This window comes from Dipteris shenzhenensis, chromosome 5, assembly GCF_047967505.1.
Source record: "Dipteris shenzhenensis isolate YYH24624 ecotype China chromosome 5, Dip_SZ_1.0, whole genome shotgun sequence".
NCBI lineage: Eukaryota > Viridiplantae > Streptophyta > Polypodiopsida > Gleicheniales > Dipteridaceae > Dipteris > Dipteris shenzhenensis.
Window position 1 is genome coordinate 55317864 of NC_141600.1, and position 13001 is coordinate 55330864.

General features: G+C 45.0%; 1 protein-coding gene across 2 annotated transcripts in view; it reads left to right on the plus strand.

Annotated features, from left to right (window-relative positions):
• LOC147902216 (uncharacterized) overlaps positions 1 to 11134 on the plus strand; it is a 56182-nt gene extending 45048 nt beyond the window's left edge. For both annotated transcript variants that reach the window (XM_087374647.1, XM_087374648.1), the window contains exons 8-9: positions 9880 to 10366; positions 10604 to 11134. In XM_087374647.1, coding sequence (XP_087230773.1) covers positions 9880 to 10366; positions 10604 to 10692 — 576 coding nt within the window. In that variant the 3' untranslated portion in view covers positions 10693 to 11134. The remainder of the gene's footprint in view (positions 1 to 9879; positions 10367 to 10603) is intronic.
• Positions 11135 to 13001: the final 1867 nt, after the last annotated feature.

Sequence of the window (13001 nt, forward strand, 5' to 3'; positions counted from 1 at the left end):
AAAATGGCTTCGTGGAGGCGGGCATCAAACTGAAATGAATAACCAGAAAATGAATGGGCTGGTCTCAGGCCCTGAAATGTATCAGCACCCTTCAACAAATGCATCACACAACACATCTCACACACTCTTTGGCTATGATATCTCCAATATATACTATGGTGTAAACCCACTGTTGGCCGTTGATGATATCAATGGGGATGTCATAGTAGCTAGTCGCTGCTATGAGTGATGGAGTTCATGGTTTCAACCTTATGAGCGATTATCATGAGATTGAAAGTGTACTGTGTTTTAGAGGATGAGCTTAGGCATGTTCCTGCATTCATCTAGATATACACGGATATCTTCTTAAGGCTGTCCCTTTGTTGTGTGAGGACCTCACACATGTATATCTTTTAGATATACATATATATCTTGTTAAGGCTCCCCTCACACATATACATCGATGAGGACCTCACGCATATGTGTGAGGTCTTCATTGATCTAGACTGGGGGCTTAGCATAGTTGCAAATAAATGCATTTACATGCTTAGCAAACGTTTGCTAAAACTGCATTGCAAACCCGCAATTTTTTTGGGGCATGCTTCACCTGCAAACAATGGAGGGGATGAGCATATGCAAGGGCACTTGAGGATGACTGATGACCTATAGGTTGCAGGCTTCAGCCCTCACATGCAGTTATGAGGATGTTTGAATTTTAGTAGCCTGAAGTTCAAATCCTAAATGATCAATTAATATTGCTCACAATCGTTTCAAATAGGGTCAGCAAGCAAACGTTTGCACCTTGCAAATGTTTGCTTGCAACTGTGGACTGGCATACCCTTCAAGTTGTCAGACCATCTATTTAGTTTTGGCATTTTTGAATCTGATAATAAGGGGTTTTCATTGTGCATTGTCTCGTGCCGCTCTCCATACACTCTTAGGCTCATCTTTGTCCATCCATGTTTGATGCTTTGTTCTTTCTCCTAACTCAACTGTAGTCTCCTAGATGAGTTTTTGAGGTTTGTGCCCCGTTACCTCTGCACACCAAGATTTTGCCTTTATCTCAGTGTCCATGTTCTTTGATTCCTCCTTGGCCTGCCCATGACTGAAAAGCAGATCTTCCAGATGCATTTTTAAAGCTGCATTTTCAGCTCTTAGTTTATTTAGGGAGATGGCATCTGGGGCACCCATGAGTGACCAGTCCCTTTTGCTTCTCTAGCTGGAGTACTTTAACACAAAGGCTTGTTGCTCTACTGTCTCTTTCTCTACCCTCCCCATGGTCCCTTGTTTGAGTTCTTGCAAATCAAATTCACGCACCTTGACAGTGGAGGTTTGCTATTCCACTACCTTCCTTCTCTTTCTTGAATGCCGGCATTCTCTTTCTTGATGCCATCAACACTATATTTTTGGCTGTGAAGTCTACCCTTCATTTTCATATTGAAGTTTCGGACTGCTTTTGTCTTGTTTTACCATGGGACTATCTTTTGAAGGAAGTTCCATCTTATACACAAGTTAAGTATGCCTCCCTAGCTACCAAATGAGAATGCAATTCTAAATGTACCTTGACTAGAAAACACAACTATTGCAGGCTGAAATTCCCTATAGGATAGGTGATAGGTGTGGGGGTCTAGTGGAGACCCGCTATTAGGGGTGAATCCCCTTGCAATAGTGAAGAGATGGAGTGGTCCTACAATCAACAATCGATTAGGCTTGGAGGCCTCTGAGTTGGTGAAAGAGCCCCCAACAGGTGCGATCAAAAGCACAAGATCTCCCTTTGCAGGCGAGGGCTGAAAGAATCCTGTGCTCAGGCAAATAGATTGGAATCCTTTGGGGTAGTAATGGGATGGAAGATTGTAATCAACTGTGACAATGTCTAGAGCCCCTTGAAGCAGATGACAGTGGCAAAGCCCCTCAAACAACAGGACAGTCTAGCAGGGAGCATGATGTTAGAATTGGAGTCCTAGTGTGTGTGGTCCTAGTGTGTGTGGTCCTAGAGTCTTAGGAATGTCCTACAGTTGTGTGAGTGTGAAGAGTCTTGAGGCCACTTGTGCCACCTCATGTGATTCCTCACCTAGATTATAGGATCTAGATTCTCTTGTGTGTGACCTCATCTATGAGGTGTCTGTAAGGCTTGCCCAGCCTATAAAAGAGGCTATGTACTTGCTGTGATTATCAATCAATCTACATCAGTTCGTGCCTCAGCTCGTCTCCAATCATGTGTCTCTCACCCTCTCCTCATTTCCATCAATTGGTATCAGAGCGGGTCTTCCCTGACTGAGCCTTACCCTCACCACCGGCATTGGAGCTTCCCCAACATGGAGACTTGAAGCATGAAGAAAATGAAGACGTGGAGCTGCTCCAGTTTGCTGCTATACCTGCGTGAAAACTTCCGCCCCTCTGCTGAAGTATATTTCGCCTGCAATTCCGGCTGAGTTCCTTCTGCTGCGCCACCATCCTGCTGCGCCACTCTTCTACGCTATCTTCTCTACGCTGCGCCATACAGCCTCTGCTGCTGCTGTCCGAACACCTGCTGCTCCTCGTACACCCACGCTGCTTCACGTTGTCCACGCTGATACTGCTGCTGTGGCGCCGTACGTACAACAGCCCGTACAGCCTGCCCGCCGCCTGCAATCCACGTTGTCCACGCTGCTGCTCCCGCTTCTGCTCTACGCCTACCAAACAGCCTCGAAATCTCCACGCTGCTGCTCCCGCTTCTGCTCCTGCGCGCCATATAGTCTCTGCACCTGCTGCTCCGTGGTGAACCCGACGTGAACACCTGCTGCTCCGACCGAACTTGCTGCTCCCACGCAACTGGACCTGCGACGGCGCCAGCCATGGAGCTGACTTGACGACTGACGCTGCTGCTCCCGCTTCTGCTCCTGCGCCATATAGTCTCTGCACCTGCTGCTCCGTGGTGAACCCGACGTGAACACCTGCTGCTCCGACCGAACCTGCTGCTCCCACGCAACTGGACCTGCGATGGCGCCAGCCATGGAGCTGACTTGACGACTGACGATCTGAGGGCTGTGGCCATCAACTCGCACAACAGATCTGAATTGTTGCTCTATGCTGTTGATCTTCTTCGTTCGCCTCTCCACATGAGCTCCATCGACCAGCAGACAGTCCGTCTGAGATATTTTTGAAGATTTTTGCCTCATTTTTGGGTGAATTTGTTGGGGCTTTTATGGTCTAAAGCTCCCCTAGTGTTGCTAGAACACTATGCTCTAGGAAATTTTGAAAAGCCCCAATTTTGTGCAAATCCTGATTTTTGCAGTAACCCTAACCCTAAAATTTAGGGCTTTTCTGTTCTATGTCTTCCTTTGGCATAATTGAAGCTTCTACCATGTAAAATTTGGGCCCTTTTTGAAATCTAAGTAAACATTGTAAGGGATTTAGACAGTGGCTGTAATAACAGCTAAGACCTTCCCACCAATGGATAGCATAAAAAACTCCTTGCTCATCGAGAAATTCTCAGGGAGCAATTTCCCAACTTGGCAGAAAAAACTCCGGCTTCTTCTTATGCGAGAAGGGATATGGAATATCACCAATGGCAAGGAGCCAAAACCCCAAAGTAATGATGCTAGAATCAGTTGGTGGCAAAACCAAAATGATAAAGCAATGGCTATCATTGGCCTAGCTTTAGCCGACAACCTTATCCACCATGTGGATTTTGATAAGACAACAAACGACGTTTGGGAAAAGTTAGAGAATTTGTTTGGAAATAAGATCAATAATTCCAAAGTATTTCTCAAACAAAAACTCTTCAAGCTCAAGATGAAGGAAACTGAAACCCTCAATGAACACTTGAGCAACCTTGGGTCAATTCTCCAACAATTATCTGCCATCTGAGCCATTGTTGAAGATGATGATCAAGTTGCTGTACTTCTCTCCAGTATTGAAGATATTTCCAAGTACAATGAGATCCTTGCTGTCCTAAGAGTCAGCTGCAATATGAGCTTTAAGGATATGGTAGCTCATCTCATTGATGAGGACCGTAGGCTTACAGAGAAAGCAGAATCTTCCTTCGAATCTGACAAAGCGTTCTTGTATCAAGAATAAGCCCAAGAAGAACGGAAAACCTCTTAAATGTAATTACTGTCAGAAACTTGGCCATCCAGAGGATCGTTGCTTCAAGAAAATGGCAAAGGTACAAGCCAAAGAACATGCCAATCTGGTTGCGAAGCAGAGCGAGGACGAAGACGATGAAACTACACCTTTTGGACCTGAGGAACAAGCCTGCATTGCTGCTATTTCTGGTCTATCCCTCCATGAGGTGATAGATGAAGAGTGGGCTTTCTAGAGTCGTGTGTGTTAGGTACTCTGCCTTGGGTAGTCCCCCTAAAATGCTGTAATAATTTGTCATTTTGTGTGCCTTGTCCTATGAAAGGCTCCACTTACTTCCATGTACCCAGTTAGGAGACAGGGGGGGTTGTTATGTCTTTCCTTTATCAGGCCTGGCCGAGTTCCAGGATGTTGGTGTACTCCCTAGACCTATGAGTTGGTCATGCATCCATGCTCAGATTTGAGTCTCTGATCATGTTGACACCTAAGCCATGAGAGTGCTTGGTTCAACCTCTGAATTATGCTCAGCTGTTAGCCTCTGAGATTGCCTGGGATGCACAGTCTGGATGATGTCATACTATCTCACCCTAGCTCCGAGGGGGGTTTTGTTAGAATCGGAGTCCTAGTGTGTGTGGTCCTAGAGTCTTAGGAATGTCCTATAGTTGTGTGAGTGTGAAGAGTCTTGAGGCCACTTGTGCCACCTCATGTGATTCCTCACCTAGATTATATGATCTAGATTCTCTTGTGTGTGACCTCATCTATGAGGTGTCTGTAAGGCTTGCCCAGCCTATAAAAGAGGCTATGTACTTGTTGTGATTATCAATCAATCTACATCAGTTCGTGCCTCAGCTCGTCTCCAATCATGTGTCTCTCACCCTCTCCTCATTTCCATCACATGAGAGGAACATATTTTCTTTATACACCAATTCTTCCGATCCATCTGACAGTAGGTCAGTCTGTGTGGTGGAAACAGCCAAACTAATACCAATCGAGCCTGCATTGCACACTATAAAAAATGTGGCTGCTGCTGGACTGACCTCCTTTGGGATTGGTCTTGTCAATTCTATTGGTTCCATGAGTTGCTTGCATAGGTGTTGGTGAAAGCTTGGCACAAGATTCAGCAGTTGTTGCTACCGTGGCATAAACTTTTGCTTGTGCCTACCAGTCTATTGTCTCTGTCTTTGTTGACGGAATACCCTTTTGGTAATATAGGACCTGACGGGATCTTCATGGCTCTTGTGGGAACATTGACCACGGGAGCATCACCAGTAGACCTTCCATCCAGCTCATCTAGAGCCACAATATTTATCGAGTTACTTGAGGAGCCACAGGAGAAGTCGCGGCTATTTGGGCATGAAACTACTACTCCTCTGCTTAATGACATTTGAACAATTTACACTCAATCTTTCAATGACCGATTACATTGTAGAGCCCAGGGGAGGAGGTGAGCTATCAAGGGTGGTAAGACTGACAAGTGGCCACAGGAACTGCGGTGGGGATTGCTGCCAACACTATGGCGACAATGTGGTTGAGGGCTTGCAAGCCTATGTGACAAGGTACAATAAGAAAGTAACTCATACAAGCCACTATGGGCTGAAGCAAAGGGCTCACTAGGGCCCTTGTTGAGTGCTCAGGTAGTAATCTCAAAAAACACAACCCCTAAAACTACTAGTCAAAATACATATCTAGGTGCCATGGTGGCTCTCCGGCGATCAACGAAGATATCTTGTATCCGTTTCTGTTCAGACATGTGTCCTTGTGGTGGAGGACGAGATTATTAACATATTTGAAAGACCAAAGGGTCAATGAGACTGAAAAAACTAAATACAATGAAAGCTACGAGGTGGAGCTACTAAAGATGGGTGAGAGAGAGAGAGAGAGAGAGAGAGAGAGAGAGAGAGAGAGAGAAAGACAGAAAATTTATTAGAGTCTTCGGAAGATTGAAAGAAAACCTAATACAAATCACAGTAAGGGTGGAGTTACTAAACAAGCATCATCACCCATGCTGAGTCCTAAGTCTAATCATACATAATCAAATACATCTGGGTGTGACAATGAAAAGAAAAAAAGACTGGAGCGGAGCGGAATCCTCCGTATGTCATGTCGCCCTGGCTAGTGCATAGCCGATGATGGGACGCTGGCGTCCGTCAAGGGGTGCTGTGTGTCTCGGTCTCTTGGAGGAGGCTCGACGTAAGACCAGAGCCACCGTGACTCTGGTGGGATGTGTCTTGGGTCTAAACAATGACGGGAGGTCCCCCAGAGTGATGTGTGTGTCCCCTCGATGCCTCGTGTGTCGTGTTGCGGTTGTTGGGTCGGGGTCTCTGTCACGTTTGTGGCTAGAGATTGGACGATCAATATCACTCGATGGGAAGAACTCTTTGATCCTGCTCTGAGAGGTGTTTGATGGTGTGGTCAAGCCCCGTTGCTTGAGTAAGTACTCTCTGTGTCAGACCCCCTCATGAATGAAGGCCGCGAGGCATCTCTGATCTGGGTAGGCGAGGAATCTGGAAAGGAGTCCGGAGCCATCTTTGAAGAGTCAGTTTTAGCGACCTCGGATCTCGTAGTACACTAGGCACCTGAAAATAAAATGCTCATCCGACTCAACCTCCTGCACAATGTGCATATGCGATGCTCCCTAGGGATCCCCTCTGCTCTGCCGCTCTCTATGCGAAGGCAGTGTGATGATACCCGAAATTGTCCATGGAGTTCCGTAGTGAGTGAGGCATATGAAGCTTAGTGTACCCCGGTGGTGTGATGAATTCCTCCTCTGAAATACGAAGACAGTGATCTCTGTAGAAGCTCAGCTTCACTGGAAGCTCCCTTGGCTCCAACCAAGTCCTAAAGGTGTGAAGCTGCAGGAGATCCTCTCGAATGACCTGGTTGGTGTGTGGCCTGATCGGGGGAGAGAGATATATTAATGTCCGCGGGAGGCCTCGCGGGCCTATGGAACAAAAGCGCGGAATCAATGTAAACTCATACAAGCCACTGTGGGCTGAAGCGAAGGGCTCGCTAAGGCCCTCGTTGAGTACTAGAAAACACATAAACTGAAATACTAATGTAGTACATCATATCAAGTCAGGCCAGAAAAGCCAAATAGTGTGTAACATGAGTGAGGCGGCGCAATGCTCCAAGAACATGATCTGGCTCCATATATCCAGGCTCCGTCATAGCTCTCTGGTGTGATGCAAAGATCTCACGTATTTGCATCTGTCGAGTTGTTTGGCATTGTGGTGGTGGGCGTGGTCTCCTCAATCTCTGGATCCGATGGGCTATGTCAAGTGTAATGCCACGTCTCTATAGGTCGCCTCTGAGGAGAGTTGAGATAGGTCAAACCTCAATCGTGTGTGCTCTGGTCTCCTGTCGCATGTGAGATCCCTGTGTCCCTCGTCCAGTAGTGGTGTCGTGTCGACTCCCTCTACTGACCCATCTACTCTCATGTCAGCTAGCTTCTCCTCCTCTACTCCCGAGTGCCCTGGAGCTGACTCAAATGCATAGAAGTCGGCGACCTGCCTCTGCGTTCGATCCACCTCAGTGTTCTGTGACGTGGTGGTCGCATCATCCTGCTGCTCTCTGATCCGTTGCAGTAGTGTCTCTCAGTGTCTCCGCATCTCCATCAGGTAGAGCCCAATATAGACCTGATCCCGGAAGTGGATCAGTCGTGAGAGTGGGCCAAACCCGTGTCCCTCCTGAAAAAGGCAATGGTAGCGCCCTCGGATCTCATAGTAGGCGGGACACATACAAAGAAAGTGCTCCTCGGTCTCGACCTAACCCATCGTGCATAGCATACAAGTCCGCTGCTCTTTGGGTATGCCTGTAGCTCTCCCTGCCTCAATCCTCAGCTGATGGGAGGAGACTCGCATTTGTCCAATGGCAATCCTCAGTGCATGTGAGACTCCTCTATCCTCAAGATACTGGGGTCTGATGATAAGGCCATCCTCCGATACTCTCAAGAAATGGTCATAGTAGAGCTGGGTCTTGGTGGGGAACTCCTGGCCCCCCCTCAAGTCCGAAATGTGTGAAGCTGGAGGAGGTCTAACTGTATGATGCGGTTAATCTCATCTCGCGGAATCAGCTCAGGGGGTGCATCTGAAGGGTCTGTGAGACAAAAAATCAAATACAATGAAAGCTAAGGGGTGGGGCTACTTGAGATGGGCATCCACTTCCAAGGCTGGTGTTTGAGACGAGAAAATGAATACACCACGTTGCTGCTGCTATGCGGGAGAATACCAAAATGCAAAGGAGAAAAGGGAGAGAGGTCCCTAGCAATCATCCATCTGAACATCTATCCATCCGACTGATGGGACTTGTGTATGCTGTTTGTGGGACCAACTTTGCCGGTTAGCTAAGGATAAACGAGATGATCTTTTACAGCAGTGCTATAGATCTAGTGAGGGTTGGCGCCATTGAGGAAGGAAATCAGTAATGGAACACTGCTGGTGCTCAGTTGGATCGGCCTATCTAGTTCCTTCCCTCTTCCTTTCTAATCTTTGAGAGATAGCCCGTCATCTTGTAAGTGCAACCCTCAATTTAGTGATCTGTCTCCCCAAGTCAAATGGTAAAGAAGAGATGTCTGCGGTCCTCATGTGAGGGTCCACCCATGGGCGAGTCTATCAAGTCGTACTCTCTAGTTATGTAATATGTCTCACCCTGCTGTCCCTGGCTTGAGTCATGGAAAAAGAAGTCCATGAACATCCTCTGGTTGGGCTATGATGTGGCCATCTTGGACTTTCCGTTGCATTCGGACGAGCAGGTCTCTATCTCATTGGAAGCGAAGAGGAAAATTACCACACCTCCTTGGCTCAAGATGGGCCAAGAAATCTCTGAGTGGATCAAAATTGCTCCTGAATAGACAGTTGTTGATGTCCACGGATCTCATAGTCCACAAGCATCTCAATGCAAAGTGCCCTTTGTTTTGACCTCTTGCATATCACATAAAGTGCAGACGTGGACTGCCCTCTGCCCATCCTATCTCAGTAGTTAGCGATGAGAAGATACTGGGAACTCTCAAATCGAGATCCTTAGTGCACGTGGGAGATGGATCTAAGTATAGCCGGGGGGATTGGTAAAACCCTCCTCTGAGATTTACAGGCAGTCATCTCTGCAGAAGCTGAGAGAGAGAAAAGGGGGAGGGGGGGGGGGGGGGACTTATCCTGGGAAAACCTGAGCCTCTTTGGTTTGACCCAGGTTTCAAACTTAAGGTAATTGGAAGAACCGTCTGTATCATAGCATGAGCATTGGAGGCTAAACATCCAAGCCCCTCCAGAGCTAAGTGTTGGGGCCTCCCCAGTGCAGCAACCTTCACCTCCATACATGGCGTAAAATGTGTTATTTGTAGGGGAGAGTCTTCAAAGAAGGTGTAAGGAGTGGGAATGGCTTTGAAGGTCTGCTTTAGACGATATTGAGGGATGATATGTGTAAATGATGATGTTTCAAGAGATTTCAGCACAGGGACCATGCAATTTTCCATAGGATCATTCCCATTTCAAGATGTGAATAATAAATGAAGTTGATGAGTAAGCTTTTAAAATATAACATCAAGCTGCACTATATATTTCATGTTCCAGCCAATTATCTGATTTTTGCATGAAGCTGGGGATTATTTTGCGTCTCGTCTCCCTTTGCAATTGTTGGTCTTTTTGGGTTATTCCAGTTCCTGTGATGACTAAGGCATTGGTTTCAAGACCCCACTCCTAAACAGAAGCTTACTTGTTTCAATCTAAAGGAAAGGAATGTTCTAGAATTGCAAGCACAATATCTGCTTCATGTTATCATTGTCAACTATTGGGTTATAAGCTGTATGCAGAGTATTCATCTATGATCTGTAATAACTATTGGCAGGTGGAACTCAGTTCTCTCCAAGATACTGTTCCAACGGACAGAGTTGTTACCCTTAGAGGCGGTTGGGGCCCATTTTGGAAACAGTTCACTGGGGAATTATTGTTGCGCCTTACGTACACTGCCTATGTTGACGATGAAGATGAAGACACAAAAGGGGACAGACCTCTTCCGTCTTTGAGTGGCTATTATTCTGATGCAGATGAAAGTGTGGATGCAATATCGTTGTTCAACAAAGTGCTCAACAAGGATACTGAGTCAGCTCAAGGGAAAGAATCCTTAAGTGATGTCTTTACTGCAGTGATTACAGAAATAAATAATATTGTTTCCGAAGATTCCTTGGTTACAGCACGTGTAGAAGCAAGTGAGAACAATGCAGTTACAAAATCAGAAGGCTTTGAATCAAGAAATATAGGGTACAAAACTGGAACTGACAAGAGACGTAGTCCTTTTACGGCTCAGATAGATGAATCAGAAATAACAAATCAAAGTGAGTGACTCCCTGGCTGGGACTATATCATATAATACATAGTACATAAAATTCTCTCTCATTCCCCCTATGTAAACTGTTAAGCCTTCTTAACACATATCTTTGACAGACCCAGAACCCTTGAAGCAGTCAGACTAAATGCCCATGTCAACAGCAACATTGTGCTTTTAGTGCTCCTGCAATAAGTTTAAAGTTGGACATATAACTGACAAATCATGTATATGCTCCCTGTTGCAGGAACTGTATTGCTATGGTTTGGGTTGATTACTGGGCTTGCTGTCTTGGTGGCTATCAGCTTGAATTTTTCAAACCTGCTGAACCCTTAAAAGTGGAGGTGGCTGTTGCACCCATCAAGGAACAAAGGTTGAGGGGAGGTAACCATATGCGATGCATTTTTCATTCATTCATACCTAGAGAAGGCATGTGAAAAAGTTGCCATACCATGCATTTCACACTCACATGGGAGCATTCAAGAGTCTGCATCTATCTTGAAAAACCGCTTTCATACCATCTGGATGGTTGGAAGTACCCAAATAAGAATTTTGACTTTCCCTGTCCATCAGTGTTCAATTAGCTTGTTAATATATACACGTTGTGAATAGTTATCCAGCTCGCTAGCTCTAAAAATCTGTCATTGCCAAGGTGTCAAGCAGGATGCCTGTGATGCTGTCATGTTATTTAGGCAGCACGTGATCATTGTTTTAGTTTAATTATTCGATTATGACACATTGACTCAACTTCAATGAACGTCCATGTCAGAGTGCTCAGTGAGGGCCTGAACTTAATGTACCATGCGATTCTCAGTTTTACTGTGTGTCATTGTTTTGATGGTTTAGAAAGAAAGAACGGAGTTGTTCAAACAGAAAGGGTCGACTTTTGTTACAGAAAATCAAGTGGTTTGACTCTCAACTTTTTACGTAAAAATTACCAGAGTTTTGAAAAGACCTTTCGTTTTGGGGGGGGTGAGGGAAATTGTACTCTGCCAAAATAGTATAAAATGCTGTCAGCCTTTTTTATAAGACTATTTTCTAGTATGACCTTTTCTGTAAATTAAATTCAAGAACAGAGCTTTTGAAAGATGATAAAAAACATACAAACCTTACAAGGAAGCACCTTTAATATGAAAGCATAGCCATGCATATGAGGGGAATTCCTTAACTGTCAAGGAACCCTTGAAATTACTTTCCTTCAGAAGAGACGGGATGGCTTTTAAAGTCACCATGAGGCTTCTCCCTCACCCCTTCTCAATTACACTAGGAGGCATGTCCGACATCTCCTCACCTCGACCCTATCCTATGCAGGACATTGACACAATGTGCTTAATCAGAATGTAGTAAACACATGTACATGATGCAATACTTGCATCTTATTGGCTGCCTTACAGTGAGTGATGTGGTAAGTGCAATGCTCGTGTGATATGTGGTAAAGCCACATGAGATAGACCCATGATTAGTGCCATGTGGCACTGATGGATGTATGCATGGGCTTGCAACATCATGTGGCCCCTTACAAATCGTTAGTCCCTACTCATGGCATAACATCATAAGTGGGCTATCGTAGGACCTAATGTCTACCTACTATCTTTGACCTGTGATTAATCCTAATTTGTAATCATATGTTATTATGATGTTTTCCAACGCTTTACCTTGATGAACATTGGATTAGGCTTTACACCCATTAGGTTGGAAAACCCATCTTGCTTAGTTAGGAATTCTTGGCCAATTTAAAAGAGCTTTGATTCATAGTGAGTAATGAGTTGGATCTTTTTAAACGAGTCCAATATCACTTAAGCTCCTTCTCAACCACCTCACCAACTGCATTCTTGGATGCTCTACATTCAGCTTCTGTGGAGGATAAAGAAATTGTGCTTTGTTTTTCACTGGTCACAATATGGGCTATATCTAATAGTGAAGCAATATCTAGAACTACGCCATCCCAGCAACCTACCCAAATCATTATTTGTAAACCCTAATAGTGCATTGCTTCTATTAACCTTAATTCCATAAGTAGGGTTACAAATATATGTTAGAATTCTCTTAGCTACCTTCCACTGGCTTTCTTTCAAATTAGCCATATATATTTCAATCCTACATCGATTGGAGAAGTTACGTTTGTTTTGGTGGTCAGATATATCAAGCTACCAACTATGGAGTATTGTCTACTCCAAGACTATCTTGATCTTTTAATAGTTTCTCACTTTTTGGTCTGCCACGCTTCAAGTGGAAGCCTAAGTAACAATGGCTGAGCTTGGCAAAGAGAAATTCATGTTTTTTGAAATTCTTTTGGTTTCCATTTTTGTCCCACTACTATTGGTCCAAGTTAGACTTCCCTATTCACTATTAGTGTAGTTGAATTTACTGTTTCAGTCCTTTCTCTCTCTCTCTCTCTCTCTCTCTCTCTCTCTCTCAAGCTTCCCTACCTCCATGTCCTTGCTCCTCGATTGTCTCCAACTCGTTTGCTGCTGCTTTTGCGTCTAGTTCTTGGAAATTGCTCCACCAATAACCTTTTGGGCAGGCCTTATGAATGGCAAAAATCATTCAACTTGTTTTTATTATTATTTAAATAAATAGTTTCTCTATATAGGCTTGCAATCGTCCATTCTGAATCATTTGAGGATTTCATTTGCATACTTGGT